General features: G+C 39.7%; 1 protein-coding gene across 2 annotated transcripts in view; it reads left to right on the forward strand.

The window, feature by feature from the left end:
• pde2a (phosphodiesterase 2A) overlaps positions 1–15,078 on the forward strand; it is a 155,622-nt gene that overhangs the window by 50,157 nt on the left and 90,387 nt on the right. For both annotated transcript variants that reach the window (XM_088300870.1, XM_088300869.1), the window contains exon 2: positions 1,834–1,924. In XM_088300870.1, coding sequence (XP_088156996.1) covers positions 1,834–1,924 — 91 coding nt within the window. The remainder of the gene's footprint in view (positions 1–1,833; positions 1,925–15,078) is intronic.

Genomic DNA, 15,078 nt, shown 5'->3' on the forward strand with positions numbered 1-15,078 from the left:
TCCCACATTCCAAAAAACATGTTGATTGGACACCCTAAATTGCCCCTAGGGGTGTTTGTAAGCGTGGATGGTTGTTCAACTTTGTGTGCGCTGCGGTTGGCTGGCAACCAGTCCAAGGTGTACCCCTTATACTGGCCGAAAATAGGGCTGGGATAGACTCCAGCACGCCCGCGACCCTTGTGAGGAGAAGCGGCTCAGAAAATGGATGGATGAATGGAGGGAATATTGGTTAAGTAGCAAAATAAAATGCACCCGTTTTTATCCATCTCTGGGAGGGTCACTCTGTTGATGTACAGGTAACAACCAATCATGGGTCACTTGTTTTCTGAAGCTGGCTTGAAATTATTTCTAGGATACCACAACAATTCTGAAAAAGAAACTAACATTGTGTGCTAGAACCCATTTTGTACATTTTCTCACAAAAACTCACTCAAAATGTTAATATTATTGAGGTATTATATTTGTTGTGTGTATCATTCCATCTAGTGGGGATTGGTGATATCATCATTTAAAACTACAGTCGACCCTTGCATCTTCACAGTTCAGCACCCGCATGTTTGCAGATTTCTCTTTTAATTTTTTTTCTCAGTATTTTTTCATATTATCATTTTTTGGGGGGGAGGGGTTTCCTCCATTTCCCTCGTCATTTCTGTAAAACGTATACTGAATATTTATCAGTGTTTTTTGAAGAACATTTTGGGTGTGTAATAAAAAAAAAATGTGTTCCAAAATTATTATTTTTTTTTTAATTAATCAGGGGTCCACTTAGAGCAGGGGTGGGCAAACTTTTTGATTGGCAGGCCACAATGGGTTCTAAAATTTGAGAGAGGGGCCGGACCAGGAGCAGATGGATTGAGTGTTTTGGAAACCTCACCTCATCTGAAAAAAGAAAATAATAATGAATTTTAATTTTAAATGAAAGTGAACAAAAGCATTACCACAATATATATGTCGCTGAAAAACCACAGTATTTAGAAGATGAAAAATTAACAAGGTTTATTCATTTAATGTTTTTCAAGTTCGGCGGGCCGGATCAAAACGTTTTTAACGGGCCGCATGTGGCCCCCGGGCCGTAGTTTTCCCACGCCTGACTTAGAGTATGGTCAGGGCCACGTGCGTCTGCCAGTTTCCTGTCCCTGATCTAGCGTTATACACATTTGAGTAGTTGAAAGCGGAAAAATGTTTAACATTTTTATTTGAGGGCTGGACCGAATGTACAGAGTAAATTCTCTCAATATTTGAAAATTCACAGGAAGGCTTTTCTTAGATCTACTACTTGTTTCCTGCATGATATTGTTGCTGGTGCATGTGTCTTCGTGTGTATCCTGCTGGAAAACCAACATTAAAGTGGAACACTGGTCTAGTTGATGGAGGCAGTAAGACCCTGAGGAGGAGCAGAGCGATGAGGGTGGGAGGACGAGGAGGAGGAGGAGGAGAGAGCGTGTTCACTCTGAGCTCTGCGAGCCGCAGCTCGCTTGTGGAGTCAGTGTACCAGTGTGTGTCCCAGCCCGCTGCTGCGAGTGTGTGCATCACCGCGTCGCCGTGTACGCCAATGCGTGTGTGACTCCGGCGCTCACTCTGCGTACGACAGGTGGAGATGACATGACCGCGTTCGAGAGGAAGAAAGAAAAGGACCTGTAAGGGCTTAACACACATTTTTAAATTCCCTCACACACGTGCTCACATTCCAGCATTCCTCATTGCGCAGAAGTTACTAGATTAGTGTGTGTGATTTTTTTTTTTTTTAATCATCCTGTAAGCGCTGACACAGTGTGTGCACAGCAAACAAAAAAAAATGCATGTGTCCTGACTTTTCTTTTCTGATGCCTGCAGACGAGGTCAGCAAGTGTTACTGCGTCCAGAGGAGAGTTCAGCTCCCAGCCTGACAAGCAGACAGTCCACCACGTTTTCTGAACAAGTCCAGGTAAGAGCGCAGTCTTCCTTGCTTTTCTTGTGGCCACATGACTCGTAGGTCTCAAAACAGGAACTCAAAACAGGATGCCTGATGCTTGCCACTCTCTTTTTTCTTCCCCTTTATTTATTCTCATTGCTCTTATCCTGTTTGTCACAATCACAGGTAGATTGTGAAACACAGGTTTATGAAAAATGTCTCAATGTTGCACACACATGCACCTACACACACACCTACACACACACACGGTGTTCATTGAGGAGTGCCAAACTTTTTCTCCGTAGAAGGTAAGTTGGAGATCCTGTGGCTACAACCTTCGTGTTTCCTCGATCCTATCACTTGCAGTGTACGTCCGTGTGTGTTGTGTGTGCGTGAGAGAAAGAGTGAGAGAGAGAAGGAAAGAGAGAGAGAGAGAGAGATGAAGAAATAAAAGTTGTGAAAGTGAGAGTGTGTTTGTTACATGCACGTGTGCAAGACAAAATGCTCATTAATATGTGAGGGAGGAAATTAAAACCGGTGAGTGTTTCTTTGAGCGGTGGGTGAACGTTATTGTGTGTATGTGGTGTGAGATGGGGTGCGTGTGCGTGCGCATGCATTTGTGTTAATTTGACCTGTCCATTCAAGCCTCAGGAAGGAACACATGCAATATCTGCAGTTTTTCCCCTGATACCCCTTTTGTGCATTTGGTCGATAAGTGTCAAACAAGCAGAGGCATTCAATTTAAAATGACCTCTGTTTTTGTTCTACCAGCCCCACCCCCTCCCACTCCGCAGACGCGCGCGCACAGATTTTAGCAATCACCATCAGCATGATGATTGTGTTTGCTATCAGCGTATGAAGCAAGTGTGTGTTTGCATCTGTAATTGAAATTAAAAGAAGCTTTAATGAAAATTGATTGGCTGCCTATGCGGACTTGCTCCATTCATGCTAAACGACCTGTATGAATACATACTCAGTGAGCCGCATGCAAATGTAAACGCTTTAATCACACGCGCAGACACACGAGAGATACATGATTGTTACGGTACTTCGCTTTATGGGTGTCGTGTGTATTTCATCACATTTGCCTCCTTCCTCTGATGCTGCTGTCTTGTAAAGTTAGTTTGGCTCTGTCTTTATTTAGTTTACTTAACCTTTATTTGGCCAGCCAAGTGTACTTGTGGGTGTGTGTGTGTGTGTGTGTGTCCCTGTTGGGGTACGTGTAATGTAATGTTGCTATCTGTGGTTAGTGTGCTGTCGTGAGTCAGGCTTCCGCATGCGTATGTACAGAGCCAGGCAATGACGCTTTTAAACCTTGTTTAACAGCATTCCGGTTTTGGCTCATTGCTAAGGTGTCACCATGACGTGAAATCCTTGGAAACGCCTGCTGACTCGCGTGCAGCGCCACCTGTTGGTGTTGCCCGAGTTACTTGCACATGCTCAGGTCTCAGACGTGCGTAAGTGAGGATAAATTTTTTGTCTGCTTTGGCCTCATCATAAGTATTGGAGTCATGGGATTTGAAATACCAATGAAAATGACAATCATGGATCATGTGGTGCACGGGCCCACGTTAAGGATTAGGGAGTATGAGTCTTTGTCCACACTGTATGTATTGTACGTGTTTACACATTTTTCATGAGCACTTGAAGCAATGAGGCAGCAAAAGCAGCAGGTTAATCTCTTGTCAGTCCTCTGCAGAACAGATGTGGGGATTAATTTGTCAGCGAATCATGTGGTGTTTACATGCTGGAGGCTGAAATTCCGTAAAATAAATGTTTGTATGTAGCTTAGGGCTGGAAACATGGATACAGTGGAACCTCGAGTTGATGGACTAATGGGGGGAGGGGCACTTTAAATTGAAGTACTTTTTTGTGGCCCAAAAATGGTCCAGTTTAGTAGATAATGACTATCAGGTGATTACATTTTTTTAACTAATTAATCGCAAAAAAAATCCGTAATTAACTGCGATTAATCACATTTTTCCACCACTTTTTTGTGAAGCTTTTAAAAGGTATTTACTTGAATAATATTTTGTAACTAATGTAAAATTACCAAATCTGAAATGTATTTCAAATCCAAGACTGTTCTAATAGCTTTCTTTGATCCTTGGACACGATCTAAATGAGTCTCCTTTCCAGGAATTTTTCGGAGAAACAATTCTCGAAACGTATACGCAAAGTACATTTAGTTCTACGCATTTAGTGACATGATGTGCTAAAGATGTACATCTTATATGGTACAGTGTTTGAATTCGGCTTTGCAAGATATGAAAATTATTTTTGATTAAACTAGAGATAACTGAGTTAAAATATTTCTTCGCGTGAATTTTTTCAAATTAATCTCGTTAACGTTTTCATTCTGACAGCCTTAAAATTAATAAATATAAAGATGCATTGCCTTTGATGGTGAAGTCACCCTTGCCAACATGGCTGCCACGCAGGCACATCTGTTAGCCTGCTCGAGTCTACTGTACATCTGTGACAACAGCGGCACACCCCGGAAGGAAGTGTGCCACCATATGTCTGTTGATTGTGCTACAGCATCGGTAAACATCAGACAAACTTCTGGACGTTAAATTGGTTGTTAAATCAAGTAACCGCTGCATTTTTGGATCATAATGAATTGCCGATTTGGATTTAAGATTTAGTAAGAATCATTGAAGGAAGTTGTGGCTCAAATGAGCCGCTTATTTTTCATGCACTATTGACATCTACTCATGTTGTTGGTTACATGTAAGAAATCAAATGCTGCTGATGCAAATGTGTAAGTCAATGAGCTAAGATTTCTCTATGTCAGTTGTTACACCATAATTATCAAGAGAGTGTGGCGAGACCCACAAAGGCCCAAAGGCCCAACAAAGTCATTTTAAATGTGCTTTCATGAAGATGTGTTTAATGCATACAAATGAAATTGTAACATGACGAGCAAATGCAGCGACGGCTGTTGATGTGGTGTCTCTTATGTATGTACATAGCGATGCGCTTTCTTTCCCGGCCTCCTTATAAATGAGATGGAAATGTTTGCCAGTGAATGTTTATTACTTCATGAGAATTGCACTGACTTCACATTTTTTTTCTTTTCCATTTTGTTTTGGACTTGCTTGTTTTAATGCTTAACACAAAACTGATCTGAATACTAACCATGAAAGGAATATCAAAATTGAACGCATCTTTGTGTTTGTGCTCCACTGCACTAAATAGACAGACTTCCTAGGTGTGTGTCTGTGAGCTGAAGAAACTGTGTGGAAGTTTCGTCAATTGGATGTTAGTCTAAAAATCTTCTGATTTTATGGAAGGTAAGGAAAATGAGGAATGAAAACATCAGATGAAAACATCTTATTTGATTGCAAAGGTTCGTATATATTGATTAAAATCCTTGCTGTTTCCCTCCGTTTTTCTTAGCTGATTATATAAAAGGCTGCGATGTGTCATCTGCCTTTCGATTGCGAGCTCCAGTGGGTGAACAGGAAGCCGTTCATTGTCTTCATCGAGGAAAAAAAACAGGATGCAGCTCAAATATTGTTGGAGTCTAGCAAATTATTCCATATTGCCTCCTCAATTACTTTTCATTTCACTCTAAAAATAGTCTCATTATTTTCATAAAGGAATTCTTCAGACAAAAGTGTTTGTGTTTAAAGAAAACAACTCGCCAGCCATCCATAACTGATGATGATGCTGATGTTATAATTATATGCTGACTGTATGACAGAGGCAACATTTTGTTTGAATTTGCACCCAAATTAGCCTCATATGAGAGACCTCCAATTGAAGCGTGGTCGCCTTCCGGGACTTCATAAAAAGCGCAACACAGCATTATGTGTGTACGTGTGTGAACAACTTTCATTTCTGCTTTTGATTTGAAAAAGCACACAGTGGCATTTTCCATTCAAACGTGTATGAAAAAAAAAAAAGTAAAATATGCATGTGTTTTTTTTTGGCATTGGTATTGCTAAAACCTTTCTGCATATATGCAACAATTTGAGTTAGAAATCAGAGAATGCAAGGATGGACTTCCCCATTTGACATTTTCACTCTAAGTGAGCCTCATGAACACCATGAACACTCAGCAGTTTCAGTAAATTAGCACCCACTTGTGTAATGCAGGAATTAAACACCTTGGGGCAGAAAACACAGGCTGGTGTGCTTTCCAAGTAATAAATAGAAGCTGTAAAAACTACAACATCACTCAGTAGAGCACAGAGTTCCACAAAGGTCGTTAACAAAAGTGGATTAAAAAAATATATGGATTGCTCTATTTGCTTGTTGGTGTGGCCACACACAAACGTCCCGGCGAACTGTCAGTTTGTTTCATTTGCCCCACAGTCCAAAATAGCATCTAATAATGATTCCAGACAAGGAAATACGGTTTGCTGCTATGCACAGTTTAAATAAATAATTAAAAAGAGAAATCTGTGGCCTTTCTACAGAAGAAAACTAGTTGGTTGTGCATTATTAACTGAAATGGATTATTTATTCTAGTATATTAATAACTCTTCTTTAACTGAGCAAATTATTTTTTATGAATGCATATATATATATATATATACATTTTTTTTTTTTATTTATTTATTTATTTATTTTTATTTTTTTTGGGGTGGGGTGGGGGGTAGAACCCTACACAAAAAAGGATAAACTGCGATGTAGAGTTAGAATTTTTTTTAAAATTATTATTCTTTTTTTATTTTGGGTAGATTTACACCCTTCTCTCTCTCTCTCTCTCTCTCTCTCTCCCTCCCTCTCTCTCTCTCTCCATCTCCATCTCCATCCATCCATTAGCTGTTGCGCTTCTCCTCACAAGGGTCGCTGGAGCCTATCCCAGCTGTCTTCAGGGAGTTGGTGGTGTACACACCCTGAACTGGTTGCCAGCCAATCGCAGGGTACACATAGACAAACAACCACTCTCACTCACAATCACACAGAGGGACAATTTGGAGGGTTCAATTAACCTACTATGTAATGTCTTTGGATTTGTGGGAGGAATACCTAGAGAAAACCTACACAGGCAGAGTGTGTGTGCCATTGTGTGTGTATTGTATTTGATAAATGGACAATATTCAGAGCTGTTGAATTTTATCTCTTGTGGATCCCTGTGGGGTATCAAGTGATATTTGTTTTTCTCTGTCCCACAAGATATACAGCTCAATATACAAAGGATGTATACTGGCGTGATGTTTTGTGCGCTCGCTTCATTTCAAGACAATGAATAGTGCATCAAAGGGAACTGACACATCTGCAACTGCAAATAACCATAACAAATTTTCTAAAATACTGCACATGGCAAGGAGACATACACTAAAAAAGAAAGACACGCTGATGAGCTGTTCAGATATGGTCCTTGCTAACTCAGGTATTCAGGACACGTTGGATACTTTCACCTCATCTTTATAGGCTCACCTTTTTACTTTTATATAATTAAGGTACAGAAGTATATACTGTATAGTAATTGCATATTGGGAAGTCTTCAACAAAGATAGAAGATAATTGACAAGGCAGTTCTCAGAATCTCTTTTAATGCTATAATAAAAAATGTTCTCTAACACCACCCCCAAAAAAGCACAATTTTGCAGAGACTAGTGTATAGAACAAATGTGGGCGGCCTTCCCACACTCTTTAAATAAAGTGTAGATGTTCTTCACTTCACCAAGGCCAAGTCAGCAGTGGAGAGGCAGAATGAGTAATAGAAAACCTATCTATCTATCTATTGTGTCTACTTTGCATGTATCTATATTTCTCTACACCCTTTGAACACCTAACAAGTTGGAGGTTAGTCTAGGCTAATTATCTGACTGCTCCATTTAATTTTCCACCCTTCCATTGTAATAATAAAATGACTCAATGTTGAATAGGGGGTGGATTAAAAGAGAGAATAAAAGAACAGGGGAAGTGGTTGAAAAGAACCTCAAGAGAGGTTGATGGCCTGTGTGTGATTTCCCCAGGGGACTGTTCTAAAAGATAGGTGGGGTGTTTCCTTTTTTTGTTTCATTGCTATCACCTATAGTTTATAGTTCAGACGCGGCGCCACCGGAGAGCATTTACCAAGCATTGTTTATATGCTTGGGGGATAAAAGTGTTTGCAGTGGCGTGCGTGTGTGTATTGTAGTTTTTCTCATTTCTTGATTCAGAAATGACATTCTCGGATTAACGTGGACAAATCCCCAAACCACGTTGCAATCGTTCCCAACAGAATGTCATTTCTCATTGATTTCATCAAATTGCAAATGTCTTTGTCACATGTCTCAAGTGTCTCACTGCTACTTTGCAAATGCTTATGTACAAGTAGCCTGCAGTTAGCACAATGAGCCACTCTGCACATTTTCCAAGTAAATACTTCCGGCTGAAACTTAGACGTTGATTCTCATTCCAATGGTTGTGCTGACAAAACATGTTAGCATGATTTTATTGTGTAATTGAGCATATGCATAATAGTCTGTTCAATTGTCAATATTAGTCCAGCTGTGAGCAGCCCATCTATGACGAGGAGGATTTGGATTTTGGCCAGGATAGGGAGGGTGACCAACCTAAGCAGTGAAACTCTTACTGTCGTTAAGAAACTTTAATTACAGCACTGTATTGGATATATATTATATTTTTTGTTTGTGATTATATTTCTTACATGTACGGAATACGGTCAGGTCAAATCGCTCCGGATTATAAGTCAAACCAGCCCAAAAAATACATAAGTCACACCGGAGTATAAGTTCAATTTTTTTGTGGGTAATTAGTTTTATAAAATATCTGATCAAAAGCAGACATTTTATCTTGGAAAGCAAGTTAGAACTTTAATAAAAGCATAAAGAACAGGTTTAATAGGTGTAATATAAGTAACAGATTGAAGTTTTTTTAGCTACACGAAAATAAAGATGTCCAGTGTTCATGTTTATGTTTTTGGTAGGCGGCTGTCCGTGCGCTGATAGAGAGGCAGTTGCGTTGCATGAAGCGGAAGCACCAATAAGGTCCTCCCGCAATGTCCTTGAAATTCATCGCCGTGGCAACAACCTGAGCACGGAGATGGTGATGTGCCATAACTTCACTGGTGACTCCCGCAGCTTGTTGTTCAAGCAGCCACTGGCAAACTTGTTCCTCTGTTGCTTTGGCCATTTAGCAGTGTTCAGGTTTTTTTTTTTTGTTTTTTTGTTTTGTTTTGTTGATGACAGTAAAAGTTGCCCCCGCTTTTCGCCAGTCCCTAAAAAGTTTCTCATTCACTCCAAAATTTAACTCTGCTGCACGATTACAGTTTTCAGCTGCAAATTTCACTACTTGCAACTATGTAGTCTGCAGAATATGATTCTCTTGAGGGGCATTTGTGTTCAGTCGTTCTCAGTTATCTTTATGAGGAGTGGGAGATATCGGTGCATAAGACTAGAACGCCCGCCCATGGCTGTCTGTGAATTTTTTTTTTTTTCATGTCGCTCCACAGTAGAAGTCGCAGGACCAGCCAACCTATGAAATGCCTTATAGTCCTGAAATGTGAATAAAAAAAAAATCAATTTTATTATTTATTTTTTTTTTTTACAATTCCCTTGCTAGTAAGAGTGCAGTGTGTGTTAAAACTTTGGAGGCTGCTCTTACTGTGGAGCCTGCTAAGAAAAAAACAAGCATGGTATTTTTGTGTTTTTGTGATTGTTTTGCTGGTGTCACCAGTAAGCACAAAACAGCAGCAGCAAAAGCAAAACATAAAATAAAAAATAGCCAAGATTCAAAAAGTCAAATCTTGGTTCAATGGGCAACCCGCTCGATGAATCGAGCCACATCCCGCCAGCAAGACCAACATGCAGTTGTTGCCCAACTGGTAGCTGGTAACATCATAAAAACCAGCTCGTCACTAGCTCCTGACTGAACGCCCGCAACATCCTGGCTGGGCTGGCCGGCCGCTGTTGCCTGGTGACTGAACGTTTGGCTTTTTGAATCTTAGCTGTTTGATTTTGCTGCCAGCACAAAAACATAACAAAACTAAACTGGATTGTGCTGGCTTTCATTTTTATACATCATTGTATTCTCGTAGCTTGACCTCTGCCACAGTGACGAAACAACCCAACATTTTGACTTGCAGTGCTGAGCATTTTAGGACACTGACCATTTAGACATATGATAAAATGATTTAGTTTTGACACATGGGTAAACTGTTTTGGGAGTACAGTAAAGTAAATACAAATAAGCCAAAGCAATTGAGATCTAGTTTGAAGCATATGTGAACAGTTTTGGGTGGGATATGATGAGCCGTGTTTTAACACACTTAGTTTTAATATTGTCATTTTTGTTTCAAGAAATTAATGGAACCAATGGAGAAAAACTGTACGTTTTTTGTACCTATGATTGGCAGTGGTTATCAGGCTCATTTTTACACTCCACCTAAAGCTACACTCAAACTCACACCTGAAATGATCCATAGGCCGAGCGGGCAGCATCCTTCTGGTTTATTACATACCTTTTACTCTAAAAGCTCAACTGTGCCCGTAGGGACATAGAGACATGTGCAGTAAGTGGCTTTTAGACATCCCAGTGGACAAACTGGCAGTAAACTGGGAAATATCAGCCTCCATACGGCTCCATGCACAATCAGCTGAGCTGTCACCCGCACCCACATAGTGAACAAACACGCAGCTAAAACATAATCCGTTGATTCTCTGGATACTGTTCACCCACGCTACCTAAAGCATAGGTTAAGCACAGAGACATCTTTTCTCTCTCGATTCTGTTGAGAGCCTTCTTTGGGAATAAGTGGCGCAAGATGCCAAAGAAAAAGCGAAATGTATTCAATCTCACAACCTTTTGCCACCTTTTGATTGAGGTCCTTTTATCGATGTATGCCCTCCCTTACCCTATTTATCCAAATTTGGAACTAGCACTGAGACGGTTTTGCGTCCCTTTCCCACGTGGTACCTGATGTTCCAAATAGATAAGTACGAACCATGTTTGACCCTGTTTAGCTTCCAAGATGAGATGACGTTGTGCAGTCAATTAAATAATCCATCTAGACTTGAGCTGAATCATAATTCTTCACCTTCCCTGGATATTTGGGCCAATTTTTATGCTTTCAACTGGGCTATGTTAAGGCAGAACACATGTACACGGTAGTCATCATAGTTTGAATGATGCGTAAAGACATTTGCCACAAGTGCAGTGAGGCATCAAAGTTCGAGATGGATCAAAGTTTCTCATCAGATGAACTCAAGCGGTAAAAACCATTTTATAGTGTTTGGATAAGGATTTGTTGCATACAATTGTCGCTGCTGTGGCCTGCAATGTTGATACAGGAGGTGCAATGTTCTGCTGGTTGTATCAACAATGGCACACGTTTGTATTGTGGAGAGACCTCACACGATAGCATGTCCTACCTGTCTTGATTTTTTTTTTCTTTCTCTTCTCGTCTTGTGCACTGTGTCGGAATAACAAAGGCATTCTTACATTGTTGGCATCGCACATGTTTGATACATTTGTCAAATTAAACTAAACATTGTTGGAAATTCAGATTGACAGTTGTATGTGCAGGAATAATTAAATTGGATAAGTGATCTGCCTTGCCTGCTGTGATTACCTGAAAATAGATTCTAATGGCTTTGTTTAAAAAATACTTTTGTATGCGTGTTCTTGGCGAAAGCAAGTCTGATTATACAAATACATTACTGTTCTTTAAAATCTAGACCATTTTTAGTTTTTTTTTTTTTTTTTTTTTTAGTGCTTGTAAACACAGCAACAGGGAACCCAAATCTGATATGAATTCATACACAGTTTATTTGATCTTGACAAACACATGAACTTGTTCACGTTTTTGTCGTGTGTTCTTCCCATGATGCAACCTGACAGCTTACCGACCAATTGTTGTAACCCCTGTCATCTCCATATTTAATTGTCAAAATGGATTCTGACACTGTGTTTTCCGTGTCCCACCATCATCTTATTTGGTGTTGTTTTTGTGCCTGTTTTTGTCCATGTCAACACATTTTCAGGACTATAAAAGTAACAGTGATCAGGTCTTTAGAATTTTGAAACTGCTGAGCCACTGGAACAGAACCGTGTAAAACTGCATGTGTGTCTCATTTTTAGAGCAGTGTTCCTGTCCATGCTCTGTCTATCTTTTCATGTTGTATCTTAGTTGAACTCAACTAATGAATAGTACGAGTACAAATTTACTTTATATATTTATTCTAGACAGGTAAGCCCAAACATGTCTAGCTGCTTGGAAAATACACTTACGACAAGCGTTTTTTATTGCAATTTATCGAATGGATCCATGTCCAACGCTACCATCTTGATCTCAATGCAAGCAGACCGTAACATCATAAAATATAAAATAATTAAAATAAAAAGCAAGTAATGGACTCAAATGATGCCGTTGTTGGAAGATGATCACTAACTCAGCTTCCATCAGATTGATTTGATGTAGCGTATTCTCCTCAAATGCCCACCACCCATTTTGACGCCATATGCACTATATAAATAAAGTCGGATTATATTGAATTGTTATCCTATTTGAACAAAACATGCAACATAACTGAGAAAAACCATAAATGTAGACTATACACATACTGTACACAGGAATGTGCCATCCTGACATTCTGTAATCTTTGTCAGCATAGGAAAGTGACTACTATCATGGGAGTTTTCCTCATGATGTCAGCTGTGAAAACCATGACGATGTGATTGAGCCTAAAAATATGTAGTTCAAGCTCAAGATTAGTTCCACATTCTTGTCACACTCTTGAACAGAGAACGTTTTGTATTCTCACTAATGACCGACATAAATGAAATGGCAACTGTGGTTACTTTATTGTTAAAATTTTCTTAAACATCTTTGGAAAATAGTATTTGTGCTGACGTTGTACTACACAGATTGAATGTCTAATTCATTCTGTTATAATGAGGCTTTTCTTTGTGAATGTCACCATTTACAATGTCCATAAAAGACCTTTTGAAGAGTTTGAAGTAAATTCCGTTGCGCACGTGTGGAAAAGTAGATAAAATACAAGACGATGAACTCAATTTATGACCATGTCACTTGGTAAAAACAAACAGTATAGCCGCAACATGATTCCAAACGAAACAATGGAGCCTTTGAAAGTGAACAAATGTGGATTACACTCTTACAATTATTGTTCATTCATGCTGCTGTATGCTTTCTTTGGCAAGCACTTGTATGTCTGTGGCCCTTCATCATACGGCTTGATTCAACGACATACACACACTCTGCAATGTCATATTCACATTTGCTCTCAAATATTTGGCCGTGGCATGTTTACACAAGTCCTGCAACACCAACAAAGCCTTTCATTTATATTTTACATGACTATTAGTGCTCTTCAAAGCAGAGTGAATGGGGGAGGACAGTTTTGGAGACCAATGTAGACCTTTAAAAAAAATCTGTGGTTGTTGAGCTAAACCGTTTTGTGATACCTGCAGGAGAACAAGGGTCTGTTAAAAGTATGCAAGGAAATCTACACGAGGTTATCATAGGTCAGCAAACTATAACTGTAGTTTGTTAGGCATATTGCATTTCTTGTTTTATTCTTATTTATAATATAGACAAATAAAACAATTGTTTTGTGGAAAATAATACAATAATGAATACATATTTGTACCTACAGTGAAGAATGGAGGAGGCTTGGTTATGTTCTGGGGCTGCTTTTCTTTCTTGATTTTGAGTAGGATGGCTACGATGAAAGCTCAAGACTGTCGAAGCATTCTGGGGGAACATTTTCCGAGAGCTTGGTCTCAGTCATAGGTCATGGGACCTGCAACAGGATGAAGACCCAAAACACGGAGCTAAAAATATGCTTATGAATAAAACATTGGACTTTCTCAAATTCTCTTTATGTAAGGAGCTGAAACATGCAGTCTGGAGAAGGCACCTTTCAAACCTGCCACAGCTGTCGCAGTTTTCCCACTAGAAGTGGACGAAAATACCTGTTGCCAGGCTGTGTTGGGGGTAATGCGTTACAAAAATACACCATGATAAAGTACGGTATGTTTGAGGGGACAAAGAAATTGAAATATGTGTGGAATTAATAAAAGAAGGGAACGTGACCGTGGGCGCACGCCTGTGTTGCCATGCAACATGTCTCCGACAATATTCTTCACATAATCATTGCCGTCTGCTTTTCATGACAGCTCAATATCCGATGAAAGTTGACACAATTGTTTGTTTTACGCATTTTCACAAAAGTTGCTTTAAAAATGTTGAAACATTTGCATGGAAAGCTTAGTATTGTTAATTAGCTGAAAGAGAGCAATGACAAAGTCCAATATCAACTTCTTGCACCTTCTCCAGCTCCGTTTGTCTCGTTCTCCATCTGCAGCACTAAGTCTAACCCTAAAATTTCTAATTATCCTGACATTGATCAGCCAATCACAGACCGGATTAATACACAATTACTTGAGTCCCCCTTGAAAAATGATCTTAAACACCACTGCTCGTCACATAAAAAGCACATACTGCATAGAGAGGCAGAGATGAACGAACGGACAAATCGGCTGCAGCCATGTCTCAGCATTAGATCTTAATAAAAAGGGAGACAAACACATTGAAAAGCAAAATGTCCTGTAATTGAATAAGCAGAATTGCGTTATTGTGTTTTATTTGAGTATTTTATGACAGCTTCTTATTACTATGCTGACATAATCACATTTCCGGTTGCGATCAAAGGCTTTTAAACTTGTCAGCACCTTGCATTAGCATTGTAAGCAGGTACACGCAAGCACACACACGTGAACGCACACCCCCACACACACGTGCACGCGGACTCACTTCCACTATATGCTAGCACAGACTAAGACAGAAGGCTGCATGCTAAACAACATGCCTTTTATATTAAATCAGGCAGCAAAGAGAGGACGCGTTATCCATTCCAACCACAATCTGTGGTTCATCTTAAATCTTTTATCAAGACAAGACACTTTATAACGCGTCCACTGCCGACCTGTGTGAATGTGTGTGTATGACGGTTTTCAAATGAGGAGCTTCTTGTGCTGCTCCTCAGGAAATGAAACTGACATTACTCATCGATCAAGACCACTATCCCTCCTCTCATCTCTCCTCTTTTCCTTGGCTTTACTTATTCTCCCATCATGTGGCCATCGCCGCTCCCTGTGCTTTGTCCCTGCGGTGGTTCACTCTTTTACCGTTACCTTTGCCTCAGGGATTTTGTTTTCCATTGTTTGTCCATCAGAAGAATTGCATATAAAGGGTAAAA

This window comes from Idiotropiscis lumnitzeri, chromosome 7, assembly GCF_059441095.1.
Source record: "Idiotropiscis lumnitzeri isolate Australia: NSW breed Sydney's pygmy pipehorse chromosome 7, RoL_Ilum_1.0, whole genome shotgun sequence".
In the NCBI taxonomy this organism is placed as follows: Eukaryota; Metazoa; Chordata; class Actinopteri; order Syngnathiformes; family Syngnathidae; genus Idiotropiscis; species Idiotropiscis lumnitzeri.